Raw genomic sequence first — 18,545 nt, forward strand, 5'->3', positions numbered from 1 at the left:
TTTGTTTATTTGTTTTTCCACTCAGGTTGGAAAGAAGTCTTAAGTATCCTGGACTGGTGGACAGCCCAGCTCAAGCACATTGGGGCTCCCAGGCAGGGGCACCAGCAGACTCTTTGCATCTGTCCCAGAGCTCCTGAAATGTCCCCCCGTCAGCTATCTGTATAGTGTTTGGGAAGGTGCATGCCTCTCCCCCTTGCTTGACCCTCCTTCCATCCCATGATTTCATGTAGGCATCCTGTAGCCTGTTCTACATAGGCAACAACCCAAGTGCGCAGAGACACAACCTCCCCATACAACTACTCCATCCAACAGCGGTCTGTAATCATCTCTGAAATCTTCACATTTATTATCAAGTGGCTATCCGTGCACATGACTTTTTCTTTATTTCAAACTTCGTTGTAGGAATGTGAAAGCAGTTTATATAACCACTGTATTAAATCTCTTTTTGGTATTTATCCACTTAAATGTGTTTTTTGATGGTCTGTCTCCAGTGAGCTCTCATTTATGCTTCTTTACTCTCAATAAGCCAGAGCCTAATATGTTACCACAGAGACATGATCCGGCACAGATTGAAGTGCTCATGTGAGTAACCTGCTCAGAGACACTAATGGTTTGTTTAATATTTCATAGATATGTCAATTATAAATTCAGCTCATATTTGGAAGGCTTCTCTGCACAGCACTAAATCACTTCATGTTTCCTGTAAACTCTTTGTCTGAACTGAAAGGCAAAGGTGAATCTGAGGACATGCAAGGTTGCATACAGACATTTCCCTACACTGGCCAAAAAAAAAAAAAAGTTTTTTTGTTTTCTGTTATAATGTGGTTCTCCTAGGACCCTCTCCTTCCTTCCTGCTACCCCATCCAAACAAGACCTGGCTGGTAGTTCATTCACACCCATGCCTTCGTCCTTTCTTCCTTATAATCAAATGAGTTTGCCCTTCAAAAGTTGCACCAAGCACTAGTTTCCATTGCATTGTAAAGTAGGTAAAACATATTTTTTTTTCCCTGCATGTATTAAAACAGAAAAAAGGTTGTATCAAAATGTTACATATACATGTATTTTTGAATAAAACAGTTAAATAAATAAACAATAAAACAATAAAACATAATAGCAGTTTCTTATTTAAAACCGTTAGGAGTTCAAGTAACCTTTAAAGTGTTACAATGGCCAATGGTGGCGCAATCTTCTTAAAACAGACAGGGCCAGATCCCAAGAGGCTGTGAGCATTCTTGATCATTATTAATACCGATGGGAGCCACTACTGCTCACTATAGGCAATGCCCTCATCAGGCTATGCCACTGACTAAAGCATCCATTTAGAGCAGCCTGGAGATGCTGGTGACCTGCTCTCTATCAATGCTCTCACCGTCTTACCTCTGGCATTCTCTTGTGTATGCTGGAAAGTGGCTTTGGCCAGTGATCCACAAAACTGTCTGTTTTCCCTCGTTTTGAGCAGAGATTTAACCCGGTATTGAAAGGCTGTGCTTTCTCTGCAACAAAGCACTTCTGTCCAGGTGGTTAATTCCTCCTGTCAAAGGAAACACTATTTTGCCCTCCAGATTGTTCATAATTAAATGTCAGTCTATGGTAAGGAAACGAAGTAGTGATGGGTCAATTTGTTCTCAGTAATTCTGACACGTAGCACACAGTCTCTTATATAAAGACGCAGAAAGAGACACAGAAAAGAACACCCAAAAGACTCCCCTGGATGACTCTTATTTTTATCTTGTGGAAGAGGAAACACCAGTTTTCAATCTGACTGTGCACACAGACGTCTTTGTTAGCACACTGATATGGTAGAGATATTTTCAGCTAGATCATCTGCTTGTTTACGTCCCCCTTCTTTATCTCTTTTACTCATGAAAACTTCAAAATGCCTGAGGGTCATAGAGCACTCTGATATTCCAGGGAAATGAATTTTAGATGCCGTACAAAGAGTAGAAAGCAGTTTATATTCTGCAGGAGTCAACCTACCTTGTCACAACAGAAGAGGGCAACCTTATACCATCTCACAGCTCCCACGGTCGGGGTCCCATCCACACACCCCTCCTCAAAGCAGAGTATTGCACCTGGTCAACAGTGACACATGGGGTGAAGAACTTAGATCCAAGAATCTTTTCAAAGCTAGGAGCACCACTCATAATATCCATATTTTCTTTCCTTCTCCCACATTTCCGCTTCAGTTAGGACATGATCACAACTGCTGAAGCTCCTCCTGCTCATTTTTTGGTTTATAGAATCATAAAATGATAGCATGGCTTGGGGTGGAAGGGGCCTTAAAGATCATCTAGTTCCAACGCCCCTGCCATGTTTTGTTTGTTTGCTTGTTTAAACAGATTATTTGGATTCTGTTTAAGAGAACTTTTCTCTGAAGGAGTGGCTTTGGGAGAAGCAGCAGGTGCAGGTGCTGCAGGCTTGCCTAGAATCAACACTGAAGATGCAGGCATAACCTAAAGAGCTCAGAAGGTACCCAAGCAAAGACAATCATGGATAAACTACAGCTGACAAAAGAAAAGGGGGAAGAGGGAATTATGTGTAGATGATACCATCATTTGTTGCACTATTGGAGATGTAAATTGTCCTTAATCCTGTAAATTAGTCCCTGTTAATAAGGTTTGCTATAGCACTTTGAGGCATTAAGGAGTCATCTTCTCATTTTTGTCTTCCACTGTCAGAGGCATAAGTATGAGAGCACCCTAAAAGTGTCATCATAAATGGAGATTTAAGGGTAAAAATGAAACATACATATTTGTGGTATCCTGAGGTGCTACTGCTGTGTTTTTTGTTTGTCTCTCTCTGAATAGAAAAGACGCAGGCTGAACTGGAGAGTCTTTGAAGGGAATGCTCAGAACAAAGAAAGTAAGTGAAATTAGAGATAGAAAGAAATAGAAATGAAATAAACAGGAATAGTGGAGCCCTTGATTACTAGTTTAGCAAAGGGGAACTGTGCAATCACATGCATCTGAATGCAGAATGCTAAGTATATTTACTACCATAGTAGCAAACGGAGAATCTAGGGATTCACTCGTGGCAGATTTGGAAAATTATCTAACTATCCAAGATGCCTGGAGCAGTCAGTCTTCTACAGCACACACATACCTGTTTTGTTAAGGGGGAGTCTCAGAGCAATCCTTTCTTTACTTGGGATAATATGCTTCAGTTACTGTACAGGTAATAACAGCAAGAGGCTGGTATCCCTCAACAACTGAAATTATGTCCCTTTTTGTGCCTTAATGCTTTTTTAATCTGTCTTTATATTTATTTCTAAAAGAAAAGCTCGTACCAGTGCAAATATATTGGTAGAAGAGTAAAATAAATGCAACTCCATGTTGTGGGGTATAGTTTACTCTAGGTCATAGTGAATGAACTGAAACAAAGCATGCTGCAATGTAGATAAAAAGGTAGGGAAAATTGTTATCCCTAACAATCTTCCTCTGCAAATGCCTAGCCTTGACAGTGCACAAGTACTGAACTCAAAGTGGTGGGAAAAAGGTGCATTGGTGCATTGCTTCTTCTGCATGTGCTCTTGAGTAAAGACAGCAGGAAGATATCAACCAGACCCTCTGAAATGTAAGATCAATCAAAACAGCGACCTCTGCTTACCCGAGGAATACCTAGCAGTGCTGATTGTGCCTTCTCTGCTGTGACTGCTCTCACCTTTGCCATTCCCCTTCATTTCTCTGTCTACTTCCTATCTTTGCTTTTTTCTCCTTAGCCCTTCTCAACACTGCATCAGATTTCACTCATTCTTTCTTCAAAGACACCACTCTGTATCCCACTAAAACTATATTTGTTACCATCCCATTGCCCAGTCTGTGCTCACACGACTTTCCCACAAGCTAAGCACGGTTAGGCTACATGCTCTGTACTGCTAGGCGTGTATGACTGCTTACCTGGATAGTGCTTAATTACTAGTAAGTCCTTAGTCACTAGAATGACAAACATATCGGTACAATAAGTGATCACTGCAATTGTAAAAGCACAATTGATGATCACAGTACCTGTAAAACCACTTTTAACTCAGTATAGCTGTAACCTCACCAGGAAATTGCATAATTTTGATTATATTATTTTTCTATTCTGATTTAAATTGGGGTAAAAAGACTGCAAACAATCCCAAAGAAATACTTCAGCGTTATCTTATGCCCCAGAGCACAGTCCTGGAGTACAGTAAATAGTTCGGAAGGGCAGGAAGTGCAGCTCTGTAGCAGATAACCCTGCCGGACCATCAGGTACACCCTTTTCTATCATCAGCATGACGCATAGTACTGAAGTGGCTGAAAATCACATTTCATCACCTTTATTTACCTAGTTCAAATGAGCACATTTACGGCTAGGCTGCCTATGAACATCTAAAGCAAAGGCAGAGTCCCTAGCTTCATAGCAAATCCCATTGTGCCCCATGTGGTCTACCTGTTACTGAGCAAATGGCACTGACAGAGTCTGCTCAAATTTAACATTCATCAAGAACTTTCCCAGACACAGAGTTTCCAGTGGCTAATATATTTATTAACTAATCTTAAAGCACAGAAGTTCTGTAGGAAATAACATTTTAACCAAGTAGGATTTATTTTCTTTCAAATAATAGATAATAGGTTCCATGTACGGACAAAGAGCTGATTACAGAGCAGTATCTATGCATGATTTTGACAAGGAGGTCAGAAGATAAAATCACGGGTAGCTGCCAGAATTAATATACTTCAAGAATAAGAAATGCTGATCTCACAAAATAGATATACGACTGCATATATTTAACACTGACATACTTCATTTTCCCGGAATACTAAAACAGCCACAAATCCTGTCAAAGTGCTGAGCAAGAAAATGGCTAGACCACTAGGTTCAACACAATGTCGATACTAATACAGCCCAATGGTGACACGAATGCGTCTTGACGGAGACACAACTCGGGAGAGGCCCAGGGTCAGAGCCATTATTCCTATTCAGAATCCACCCAGGTGGTTCACTACAACTGTTCTGCTGGTGTAACATACACAGCTCTTCACTGGGTATGATTTTAAAGTGTGCACATAAGTAACTTGTATACCGATATGTACCAGAAAAAAAATCTGCTAGAATATTTACAGCTTTCATACCTCACCTGTGCTTTACGAGTTCCTACACCACAAGCTGGGAAGAAAGTAAATCAGTTGCCATTAGGAGGAAAAAAAAAGCATCTGCACTTCTAATATAAATATTTTATGTATTAAAAAAAAAAAAGTGAAATGTCATTTATCAAAAGTTGCAATTGTATTAGTCCTTCAGAAATAGCTCTGTTCAACTGCACCCTTTTGATTGCAATTGCGCATTTGGATTACAGTGCATAAGAGTTAACATAGTAGCAGCTTTTGTTCAGCCAGTTCAGACTGATGGCAATATTGGTAAATTAAATTGTAAAAAAAAACAAAACACAGGGCATCTCTTCTCATGTAATCGAGACATCTCCGTGTGCCACTTAAGGGCAGATGAGCAGCTTAGGAGCAATCCTAGCCCACTAAAGTCAGTATCGGGCTTGATATTGCCATAAACAGGGTGAGAATTTTGACTATAAGTCAGACAAGAAATACAAGAATACGTTTGCCCATTACCTTACAGCAGTAAGATCCTGTAGTTTGGGCACCGCTGAGCATGTAGGGACAGCTGGATTTTATTTATATATTCATTCATTTGTTATAGACTTTTCAATTGCATACACACCTCTCTGAAGACATTAAGGATGTATGCAAGCTATTGAAGATTGGCATTGCATGGATTCTTCTGGGAATTACATTTTGCTTAAGATGGGTCTCATCAAAAGGGAAACCCATCAGAAGAGACAGTCACCATGCTCTGAGTGATGTACTCTGGTTTCTTATGAGATGATGAAGCTGTTACAGAGCCAGGTGGCTTCTGTGGGTAGATGGGAGACTGAACATGTGAATAAAGGCCTGACGTGCTTGCTGGGCAGACCTGAGGTTCATGACCTCAGCTGCCTGTTCCCTATCTTCAAAAACTGTGGTACTTGGTGACTATATATTCTCAGAGGAAAACGGGAAATTTACAAATAGAGCAGAACAGAACGGTTCAGTTAGAAGGACTTAGAAAGATCACCCAGTCCAACAGCAAAAAGAAAAAGAAAGCAGTTTACACCCACCCCACCCAGGAATTTATGACAACACAGTCCAAACTTTCATGTAATATGATTTGGTGACATCAGCTCAGAACAGGAGAAGTGGAAATATAGAAACAAATAACTGTGAAAACTATCCCCAGTCAAGAATCTCAAACCAAACTATGCAGGGAAAGTCTACAAACACAAAAGCATTTTAAAGTACCTTAGTGGCTTTGAGGTGACAGGTCTTATTCATACAGCTGATACAGCATGAAGTTTTTAGTAGAGCCTGAAACATAGAGTCAGCCTTTTACAGGGACAGAACGTCTCTGTTATAAAGAGAATGGAAGCCTTTTTTTTCTTAATTTACCCCAAATTTTATCAGCCTGCTTATTTACATACTCAATACTATACAGGTAGAATGTAGATGTACAGATAACAAAATTTAATGTTGGTTCTCCCAGTTAAATAAACCTGTCAGTTTAGATTAATAATTTTCAATAGAAATTTTCATATATGCTTGGAATGGAGATTCTGCATGTTGGAGTTTAAGAACAAACTTTCAGAATTGGATGCAGGATGATCAGCAACTACCTCCTTCCTACATATGGCCCAGATTCCAGGGGTGCTGAATATCCCCTACCACATCTAATCTGGAGGCAACTGAGTTTGCTTCTAAATCCTCAATCTCCTCCAAAAATATCCAGCAAATGAGGTAAACCTCACTGTTCAGACATGAGGACGTTGCAGATGAGGTGTGGAGCTGAGCACAACCCATACTGACTCTGCAATATGCCTGCATGGGCATTTTCACACTGTGCTTCTAAAACGGGAGCTTGAAGATGCAGCAGGACCAGCCCCTGAGCTGTGCACAGGGAGCAGCTGGACCCAGCGATGCAGGGAATATTGCCACTGCTCTGAAGTAAGGCTCAGACACAGTGGAATAATATTTCAGAAGTGTCCAATACACAGTTCTTTGACCACATTTTTGTGGTCAAAAGACAGTGGGGAATGCAAGGATTTGCCCCTGGCACTTGGTAGAGACCTGGGAAGGATAAAGCACAAGGATCCCAAGCTATGAGGAAGACGAAAATGATTGTTCTACAGGCAACAATCCAGTAAATAAATCTATAATACATTACCATGCAGTAATTACTCCTCGGCAGCTACATCTAAAAATAGTCAGTATCATTAGGATTTTCTACTGAAAAAAAAATAAATCCATCTACCAAAATCCATCCAATCCAAAATTCCATCCAAAACCCATCTACTTACACAACATAGCCTGGAAATGTTATATTTTAGATACAAACTTGACTTGTATCCTCTTCCTATCTACATTATTTGACATGCCATTGAGTATGTATTCTCATGTCAGTGAATGAGCAGAGCAAATATGACAGTTGACCAGATGTGCACTGGGATTTTATTAATCTTATCAAGTACTATTTATCTTAGCTACCCAGGCTTATCAAAAAGATATATGTATCTCAAATATTTGATATTTTGTAACCTTTACATAATACTGCTACTCTCACTAATCCCTCTGACTCCTATATATGAATAACCAGCAAAGACCTGCAGCAAAGGAAATTAAGATAAAGTATTTGTGAGAGCTAACGTGCAAAACTTAACCTGCATCTGATACGCAAATTAAATTGTTTTCAAAACAAAAGTCCAAATTATTGTTCAAAATCCATTCTGTCATCTGCTCCAAAATACAAACCACAAATAAGAGAACATGCAATAAGAGCTTATTTGTACATGGCTTTTGCCCATTAACAACTCTACTCCAAACTAAGTAGCACTGGGACTATGTTTGCTCCCAGTTATGCAGCATGCACTCAAGCAGTATACAGTCAAGTGTGTTTTAAAATGTGCCTATGTCTCTATTTATAGGACTTTAAGAACAGGGAGTAATGTGACATGTTTTAAGCATTCCAAGAACAAAGCATAAATGTCCTACGAAGAGGCTATTTCTCATAAAAGATGCCCTGATCCTTTCCTTGTCTTATAAAAAGTTTTATTTTTCAATATAAAAGTATATTTAAAAACACAATTATTTGCTAAAAGCAATATAAAACTCTCCATTTTTAACTTCATAAAAGTTTAACAAAACATAAATATCATTTGCCACTTACATTCCTATATACAAGCCTTGCATCAGATAGTTACATAGATAGGAAACGGATGGCACGTGACTACAAGGGATTCAAATTCCACATCAAATTGCACAATCACAGGAACACAAGGAGCAGCTTAAAATCCTCAGTCATTGAATTCTGTTTTGTTCTGTTTATAGTTATTTTCCTCTTTTCTCTGCAATAATGCACCAGTTTCCATGGTCATAGCAGGAAGAAAGTATCAGAAGCTCAGGCACATTCTCTTCTATCAGAGAGCACAGCTCCCCTTCCCGGAAAACATGATAATAACGCATGAAGGCTTTTGTATCCAATGCGTCAACAGTTTGGTCCCCAACAGATACTGCAGAATCCAAAGCAGAATCAGTGGAATCAGTTGTTGAAGTTCTTTTGAAAAACTTGCTGGTGGTAGTCTTAACAGTATCATCTTTATTACAAATGCAGCTGAAGTCCCTGTCTTCCACTGAACCATTTATAAAAGCAGCTTCTTCACTCTTGCTTTGAGCTACGCTTTGGTGTCCTCCATTTAAACTCAAATCCTTCAGTGCATCTGTGGCTGGTGACCACGGTGGCTTTTTGATAGGCGAGCTTTCTACAAACACATCATCATCATCTAAACTTTGTTCTTTCAACAGTGCCCCATGGTGACCTAAGTCCAAACTGCAGTGCCGTGAATGCTGAATGGGCATGGTACTGTTTGTCCATTCTCCTTCATTCTTCGGAGGCTTCAGTTTTTCAGTTTGCTTCCTCATGGCTGATTCATCAAGAGATCTGGAGAAAAACCATGACCGGAAAGATCTTCCTAGAGCACTGTAAAATCTATTTTCTTCTTCCGAAATTTTCATGCAGCAGGCTCTGGATAAGCAATGGTCCGTATTTTGGGAATGTTTTGAATTAGTTTCTGGCTGCAGAGTTGTTTGGTAGCTGCAATCAGAGATGACTAGCTCTGCAGGGTGTATATCTTGGCTTTTCACAGCATGCACAAACTCACCCTTATCTCCAGATTGATTTGATTCTGAAAAATGCCGTGAGCACAAGGCCTTGTTCCAGGGAACAAATACATCTTGTTTCTCAAAGCGACGATTCTTTTGTTCCATAGCCCAAACATAAACCATCATCTGGCCTCCAGGCATCAATACCCTTGCCATTTCCTTTATTGCTTTGATTCTTCTTTGTTTAGTTGAGAAATGATGGATCACTATGAAAAAGGAAAGGCATCATGTATTGAATATTAGTATGGGAATAGCATTTTCTTCTTCAACCTGCTCTATGTGTTTAACCACTTTAGTAGTCATATCACGATTCTCACCCACTGAAGTCAGCAACAATGCAGAATTTATCGGTACCACAGTGCAAGTTTACCCCAGAATGTTCTCTTTTACATTTACATTCAACGGATAAAAACAGGCAAATCCCAAAGGAGGAAATTCATCTCATCACGAGGTACGGATTTGAGAAAGTCAGGCACATAAACTGGAGGTTACTGGTTTTCTTCATAACCCATAAAAGAAAATAATAACTAGCTTTCAGTCAGTTTTCAAAAGAACTAGTGAGAAAAATTAGACAGAAATATTTTCCAGTGTATTAATTCTCTAGAAAGGTGTTGCCTTTATAGAATGTTTACTGTGGAGGAAAAAAATGAGAAGAAAGTGACTTGGCCTACATTTTCATATCTGAGAATCATGATTTGCATTTTTTCTTTACGTTATGTTATGGTATTAAAAAAAAAAAAGTCAGTCAAAATAAAACCATTGATCACTATAGTTGAATTTTTTTTCCAAGATAATTTCCACATTTTTAAATTTCACTGTGATGTGGAATGAAGCTATGTTTCAAGATTTCCAGTCTATTTACAGATTCCTACTCACCTGAAGGAAACAATTTTAAAAACCAAAGAATAGCTAAGTCAGCTGCTTTCTCTCTGAACTCTGAAAAATGTTAACTTGGACTGAGATTGGTCATGTCGGTCATGTTGGTCTCTCTATCATCAGTACTAAATTTGATTTGAATCAATGATGGACTGATTCCATAATTTGATCCAGATGGACTTGAAACCAGCCCATTCTACACACAGAACATTCCATGTAACCAAATAGCAACATATAATAATCGTATATGTTGTTAGCTGAAGACTTCTCAATTTATTAAGAAAAATAATTATTTTTATATGTGCTGCTTGACAGCAGCCAATTCTACTTGTTGAAAGATTGTTATTTCAACATAGCAGTTATGAAAGACTGTCCAGCAAGCCTTGACTTTATTCTAAACAATGATAAGCTACCAAGGGGAAAAAAATGTAGTGTTTTTACCACAGGACAGGAAAAAACTTTCTTGGCAATTGATATTAACTAGGTCCTCAGAAGCATCTGAGAACACAAGACAGAAAACTCTGGGAAGAGTTTCCCTGTCTGTATGGTCAATGTTTCTTTCCAGCTCCTCCTAATTCTTGTCAATATTTTCTTGAACTTTGGAAAAAACAACCAACCAACAAACCAAAATAAACCCACCACAAAACAAAACAAAAACTATTTCCATTTCTTAAACAAGATGGGGCGAAAGGAACAGATATTTTCTCTCATAATGGAGGCAGGCTGTATGACACCACTGAACCTCCTGTAAACTGGTGTCAAAACTGACAGCATAAGCATGTGAGCTTAGTTCACCAGAAAGAAGTGCTAACCAACCAAGAAAATCTGTACAAACTCTAAACAATTCAATGGGTGAAATATTCTTCATGGTTAAAATTACTTAGTCATTCTGGTGTTTCTACAGAAATATAAATCCTATAAACAGGAATATACCAGCAAAGCCAAGAAGAGCATTTGATTCTGCACACAAATATTTGCCATGCTCTGGAATGGAATGAAAACCACTTCATTTAGAATTAGATGGAGACAGACATACCATGTCTCTGTTCAAGAGGGATTAAAATCCACTATTGTTAAATGTACAAAAATACCAGCCAAACTTTTGATCTTATCATAGAATCATAGAATGGCTTGGGTTGGAAGGGACCTTAAAGATCATCCAGTTCCAACCCCCCTGCCATGGGAAGGGATGCCACCCACTAGATCAAGTTGCCCAGGGCCTCATCTAACCTGGCCTTGAACACTGCCAGGGATGGGGCATCCACAGCTTCCCTTGGCAACATGTGCCAGTTCCTCATCACCCTCTGAGTGAAGAATTATTTGACCGAGCAAAAAGTTGCTTTCCATCTTTTTTATAAGTCCCCTTTAAGTACCGAAAAGCTGCAAGCTGAAATTACATCTCCCCAGAGCCTTCTCTTCTCCAGGCTGAACATCCCCACCTCTCCCAGCCTTTCTTCATAGTAGAGGTGCTCCAGCCCTCTGATCATCCTTGTAGCTCTCCTCTGGACCCGCTCTAACAGATCCACATCTTTCTTTTGCTGGGAGCCCCAGAGCTGAATGGAGGACACCAGGTGGGGCCTCAGAAGGGCAGAACAGAGGGGGACATCACCTCCCTCGACCTGCTGGCCACTCCTCTGTTGATGCAGCCCAGGATGCAGTTGGCCTTCTAGACTGCAAGTGTGCACTGCTGGCTCGTGTCAGGCCTTTTATTTAATTTAAATATTAGATAGGTAGGCTATCCTTGAAAGTCAGCTGATCTAATAGAACTGAAATTATGCTACAGGACCTAATATATGGATAGAGTTCACTGGTTAACTAGTTAATACGAAAGCAATTTTATATAAATACCACTTGCATATTACCCACCCTTTTCTCCCTTTAAAATTTTGTTCACCAGTGAAAAAAAGATTTTAAGATACATTTTGGTCATAGATTGAGTAGTTCGTTGATTGCTACCAGTAATAATTTTCATGTTTTATATTTTTGCTGATACAGTCAAACAGCCTGAAAGGAGTTTAAGTTAAGAACTGAATTTAAAATGTAGACCGTAACTGAGTAGTCTAACTATTCTTCTTCATCTATTCTTTTCCAGTTTTTACTTCTCAAATTATGAGCAATTTTTTTCAACAAGATAGGTCAGAGGAGTCAAGATGCTGAGATTCTTCACTCAGAAAACAGGCACTTGAACACTTCTAAATTCTTATTGCATGTCTAGTCTAAGAGAAATTTGTGTTCTTAATACATAATAGTTGACATAAGTTTTGAGCTCTTCTGTAGAGAAAGCAAGTTTTCTCCCTTTCAATGCTTTTGCTGGTCAAAACAGATCCTAAGGAGGAACCCAAAGTTTATCTTGACCATGCAATGTGTTTAAACTACCAGCAGCCATGTTTATACTAGTTGTTACTTGTTTAAAATGCATACTGGAAGGAAATCTTTTATCCACAGGGTGCACAAGACCACATATAAACAAACAAATGATCCACATACTTCCCTGGTCAACAGCATATCTGTGCAATGGACCTATTTTTTTTTTAATTTTACTACATTCATTTCAGCAATATGTGCTGCGTTTCTCAGATAATTTTTTCAAAACAAATTTAATTGAAATGAAGATCCATGGAAAAAAAAAACAATTTGGATATGCTGTGGGACAGAATGTATGTTTGTTGTCTTACCTCCAATGGAAATGACTGCATTGAAGCACTGGTCCCTAAAGGGAAGGTTAAGGTTGTCACATACCAGAACTTCATCGCCTCTCTTCCTTGCAATTTCTACCAACGGTCCACAGTAATCACAGCCAAGAGTATACACCTGACTGTTGACACTGAGATACTTTCCGGTTCCACAACCTAAAGAAAAGAATATTCTTTACTAGATTAGAAGTCGTATGTTCTGTACACTAGCTATTCCTCTCAAAGTACTGAAAACAATGGGAAATGGTTCAGGGGGTGGGTTGTCTTTCCTAGTTCTAAGACTTCCTGGAAAACAAAATGTGTGTTTGCTCCTACTAGCCTATCTCCTGCAGGACTCATTTGGACTGTTATTATATGTTCACACTATTAGGAACGTAACAGTACCAATATCACCAGTAAAAATACTCATTGCACAGCCCTGTGCAACACCAGGTTATGTTCTTTGGGGAAGAAGGGTAAGTGCAGGCGGGAGGAGGAAGGAGTGGTCCTCTGTAGCCATTATTGCACATCTCAGAGCAATGCTCAGTATCAAGCAGCATACTGAGCCTTTATATAGCCTGGTAACCTGTTTCAAACAATGAGTAAAAATGGGTACCTGATAAAGAGTAAGGATGGGGTAAGTCTGATGACCCTTTTCCTCAATACCCTTCCAGCTTCCAACTACTTTCTGCTCAGAGGATTTCCTGAAGATAGGGTGCTTTGTCTTTTTAGTGACTTACAATAGATCTCTCTTTCAAGTTCCTCCCCAGTCTCTGCTAAATCCCACACAGTACCTCTCCAGAACGTCCCCACTTCCAGGGAGAAATACTAGAGAAGAGGATGCATTGGCCCAGACCCAGATCTTCACTCTGAAGCCATCGTAAGCCATGTTAACCACCCCACCAAGATCTACAGCCAGCAAGGTCTCTGTGACTGCATAGCAGAGGAAAGGATCTCTCTCCAAGAAATCCTAAACCACAGCTGTCACTGACACAAGGCAGGGAGGAAAATTTTAACTTGAGATACAGATTTGAAAATAACTGATTCATAAAATTCCTGCCATGTTGCAGGCACTTTCTCTTTCTATCTTTGTTCTGACACATTGTAACACATGTAAATGTAATGAACAGTCACAGAATGTATTCTACGTAAAAGTATGTCTACTAAGGGCCTGTGCTATACTAAATTGAAATCTTTCAGAGTGTTCTTCAATACTGTATGCATAACAGGCACTTTTCAAAATTAGATTAGGAAACATTCACTGCAGTTATGGGTCAGTAGTGAAGAATAATTTCTGAAAGTTGACAGCCAAGCAACTGGGTAGCAGCTTGGCAAAGAGAGCCATCTCAGTATTGGTAATTCAATTTAAAGGCCTGGAGTTATCTTTAGAAACATCACTGCTTCTTGCAGCGCTGCTGCTGTTGTTGATGTTAATGTGCACCATTATCTAGAGAGACAGCACAGGAACTGCTGGAGAACAGCACAACACTTCCATGCTGAAAAAAGAGCATCTTTCTAAAGCAAAACTCAAGCATTACCCTTTGAAATGACACTTAAGAGAAATGGAAAAGATGAATATTATTAATACAGATCAAGGAATATATGCAATAAAACATGAAGCTCTTCATGTTGGGTAGAAAGTGTAAGCTTTAAAATTAGGATAAAGTATTATCGGTTACTGTGTTCGTAGAAGGAACACATTTAGTCAAATGTATATTAATTTAGAAGATTCAGTTGCTTAATACATGTTTTTTGGTGGAGTGCTTTGTAATCACAGTGAGTTTTCTGAAGTACATGGTCTTCTCTGGAATGAAGCCAAATAATGATAACACTCTTGGTACTCTAAAAATCTACATTTGCAGGAGATTCACTTTTAAATGAGTCATCAGGAGGGTGGATTCCTTCATGAAGCTGTTAACAACCGCCACACCATTGCCATTTATTCTCATGAATGAACAATAATAAGACAATTAGACAAAATGCTATTTTCTTCTGCTACTATTATCATGCTTCATGTAAAGCTAGCAAACAAAAATATTTTAATAAAAGGTGGTATTAAACAGAAAAAGAGATTATCAATTGAACATCTCATTTTGAAAAATATGGTGCCACTAGGCAACCCTCCCACCAAAATGCCTACTGAAAATAAACACTGCGGTCAGATTCCTGTAGGTCTTATTAAACCCCATAAAAGGAGGTACCTCGTGTGCCTTGATGGGAATATTTTTATTGGCAACTGTAAGCATTTACCTTCTGTCCAGATGCATCACGTGTGTTTAAATTATTTCATCTGAAACAGTAATGGAGTGATCTTTCAGCAACCACTGTGATATCTGCTTTTAAAGCCTCAAAGAACTTCAGAAAAGCTCCAGATGACTTTTATTGAGGTGACAAAAAATGTTGGCTGAGAAATACCATGTTAAGATGACTATTGAATGAGTAGATGCCACAGGATATTTCCTCGGATTATTTGTGAAAATGGTGCAGAAATATAAAAGATGCATATCCAAAATAATAGGAGTCCAGTGTTTTTCTGAGAACTACTTGACAACAGCAAAACTGTATATTATCTTTTGATTTTGGTCTATAAGATCTTCAGAGATGCTTTTCTCTGATAGGATAAGGCAGGAACATAATTTATTTTGTACATCTGTACACCATGCTGTGTAAACACATTTTACTAGTCTAAACAGTGGGGAAAATGCAATGATGCAAAGGAGCACCCAGTTTGCAATGATGCACTGCTTAGGGCTGAATGCATAATACAAACACAAAGCAAACACACCAGGACCTGGAAACCCCTACAATGCCTGCAAGTGCAACAGAAAATCAAGGTATAAATTGAACATGCAGAGAAGACAAGGCCATAGCAGAAAAATGAGGTTTTGGTGTCCAAACCTCACTTAGGATAATGGGGAGATTCTCATATAACATATATGTATATATATATATATAATTTTTTAACACCCAATATGTCAGAATATTTCTCTGAAGTTAAAGCCTTAATAGTAAGAGTTTTAGAACAAATGAAAAGCAACAAATTGTGCAGACCAGCAGTACTGAGAGATCTAAAGAAACTGAAATATAAAATAACTGAGCTATTAACAGCATTCTTTTCAAAAAAGTGCACCAGGGGAATGACAGACCGCTGCCCAATACACTGTCAAAGAAATAAAATAAATTACATATGACATCTAATACTGTTTAAAAACAGTTTTCAAACAATCTCTAAACAAATTTAGAAGATTTTTTGCTCTAGAGGATACATATGATTAATGTATAAACTAATAAGGTTTATAGACAATATTTCATGCTACCCCAGGGAGAGGCTTACCTATGTCAGCAATGAGACTGCCAGGCTTTTGCTCCAACAGAAAGTTTCTAACACGAGGCCATGCTTTGCTCTGCAGATCATTAAAGTAGGCAGCTGTATTTTCATACACCCTGTGCACATGCTGCTTTTCTAGCTGGGTAGCCTCATGTTCCATCCTGAAAACATAATGAAGAAAGATATTATATATAGCCAAACAGAAACTGTTGTAGACTACATTTTATAGACATGCATAATTCATGACCTTGTAAGCTTACTTTTATAAAATCATTACACCCATCTAATAGGCATCATATTTATAAAATGCTTTTTAATCAAAGAATCTGTTTTTATTTCATGAAAGTCAAAAAAAAAATTGTATGTATCTCCTGTCTTGAAGAGCATTACATGACTGCATGTACTATTCAGTAACATGCATATTCCTACGGAATTTCACCAGCATAGTAAGAGCTTATCTGGTGCAAGAAAGAGCATGAATGCATCAGGAAAAGAGAATGATTAAGAAAAGGAAGTTAAGAATAGAATTTTCAGTTATGGCTAAGGTGAATAGGTAGACAAAATAGTATTATGTTATTTGAAATAAAGCCTGTACCCTGAAACCAAAGTCCCTACATCAAGACTAAATTATTTTTGGTTTATCTACCCTCTAGATGTAATGAGGTGGTTGCATTTTTCAATAACAACAACAAAAAATAAATAAAAATAAAGATCAGGATTTCACCATCTTCATTTCATTCTAAACACCTGTCCAACAAACACAATCTTTTTAATTTATAAAATGGGAATTAGTCCCAATGGTCCATTCTGGCTGTAGCATCTTTGAATATCTCTCTTCAAAGCATTTATATTCAACCTTTTCATAATCCCTACTTTCATTTTTTTTTTCTGGCACAATTCAGTCTTCTTTTATGAATAATTAGTTCAGCTTTTACTAGCTCAATATATATGTGTATATATATGTGTGTGTGTGTATGAAATTCAGTAACAGAATAGTAAATTCCCACTGACATTATCAGCGTCATCCTGAGGGGTGGAAACCTCTGACAGCCTGAACAAGAGAAGTAGATATTATTGAAATATAGACTCGAAATGATATCACATGCCATAAATTACTCAATCAGAGCTTTTCTCAGAATGCCGTTTCAAGTTATGTTGTCAAATAGCATGGGTTATTTGCAGTAGTTTCAGGTAACTATTTCTTAGAGTCTAAAACCCAGTTTTTTTTTCTTATTTGACCCTTAAAACAGATTGGGTGTTTCATGCCTGCAGCTATATTTCTTCTCTACCTCAAAACATACTCTATTTGTTGCCCAGAAATTCTCTATTTGCAAGTAGAAATTCCAAAGACTAAAAATGATTTGTTTTCCTTTGTCATCCAGTATGCTCCTTGCTCTATTTTATATTTCACAACTGATTACTATGTGGTTTAGTGTTTCCAAGTGTTTTTATCCTTCCACTTGAAGTTGTTTGTTTAGACTTTGCAGTTAAAAAACAAAAACAAAAACAACAACAAAAACAAAGTGATGGAGAATGTTTTCAGCCATTCATACTGAATTCCAAATGCTACAGAAATTTCAGTTTATGCCAGCTACAGAAGTAGCTGTCTGAACTGCAGCTTAATTTAGATATGTTACATACACACAAAAGCCAATTTGGACTTGACAGAAAATGGTAAGTTTCCCATTGATACAATATTGTATTACGCTTTTCCTAAAATGTCTTTATTAAATTCCAATGTAGTCTGAACTTTTGCTTTGTTTTCTACTGAATCACAAACCCATTAAGTTTTTGCCTTTAACTTTCTCATTCACTGGGATTGGTACTGAGTCTCCTGCTATATACTGGACAGGTGAGAGATCCACAACACTGCATTAGAGGTTATTATTTTTAGCTACACAATCACTATTAAGACAACATTATCAAGAAATTGATATATTGACATTATCAAAAATAACATTATCAAGATAACATTACCAAGAAACATTATCAAGATAATAATCTAGTTATAATCTTAGGGTAATAGTAGTATACAAAACCGAACATTATTTCATTTTTCATTTACCCTTTTATTACAATTTCCATTCCCCATGAGAATGTGTATTTTGCAAGTAATTAAGTCACATGATAAAATTAGACTTGCCAGTTTGACTTTCCAGTCAAAAACCATAACATTGACATGACTTACTTTGCAGCACAGCAGGGAAAGGGCCTAGCAATAAACCTCTTCATTTTAACGTTTACAGAAGGCAAGAAATCTGTGGAGTCTGACTTGGCCTGCAGTTGTACAAGTTTCACACAAGCCTGATGTCACTGAAAACATCAGAAACTTAGAACTGAACAGAAACTTTGTAAGCCAAACAAAATACCTCTATTTTTCAACCGCAATTATAACTCTTTTGCCTTACAAAATATCAGACAGAATCTCTGTTGCACATAAGT

At 38.1% G+C, this 18,545-nt stretch overlaps 1 protein-coding gene across 8 annotated transcripts in view; it reads right to left on the reverse strand.

The window, feature by feature from the left end:
* Positions 1 to 4,495: 4,495 nt before the first annotated feature.
* Positions 4,496 to 18,545, reverse strand: part of TRMT9B (tRNA methyltransferase 9B (putative)) — a 117,357-nt gene continuing 103,307 nt past the window's right edge. For all 8 annotated transcript variants that reach the window (XM_083836194.1, XM_083836193.1, XM_083836195.1 and 5 more), the window contains 3 exons: positions 16,110 to 16,264; positions 12,779 to 12,952; positions 4,496 to 9,433 (listed from right to left, as the gene is read on the reverse strand). In XM_083836194.1, the coding sequence (XP_083692320.1) occupies positions 8,397 to 9,433; positions 12,779 to 12,952; positions 16,110 to 16,263 (1,365 nt within the window). In that variant the 5' untranslated portion in view covers position 16,264 and the 3' untranslated portion in view covers positions 4,496 to 8,396. The remainder of the gene's footprint in view (positions 9,434 to 12,778; positions 12,953 to 16,109; positions 16,265 to 18,545) is intronic.

The sequence above is a fragment of the Anser anser genome (genome assembly GCF_964211835.1).
Source record: "Anser anser genome assembly, chromosome: 4".
Taxonomy (NCBI): Eukaryota; Metazoa; Chordata; class Aves; order Anseriformes; family Anatidae; genus Anser; species Anser anser.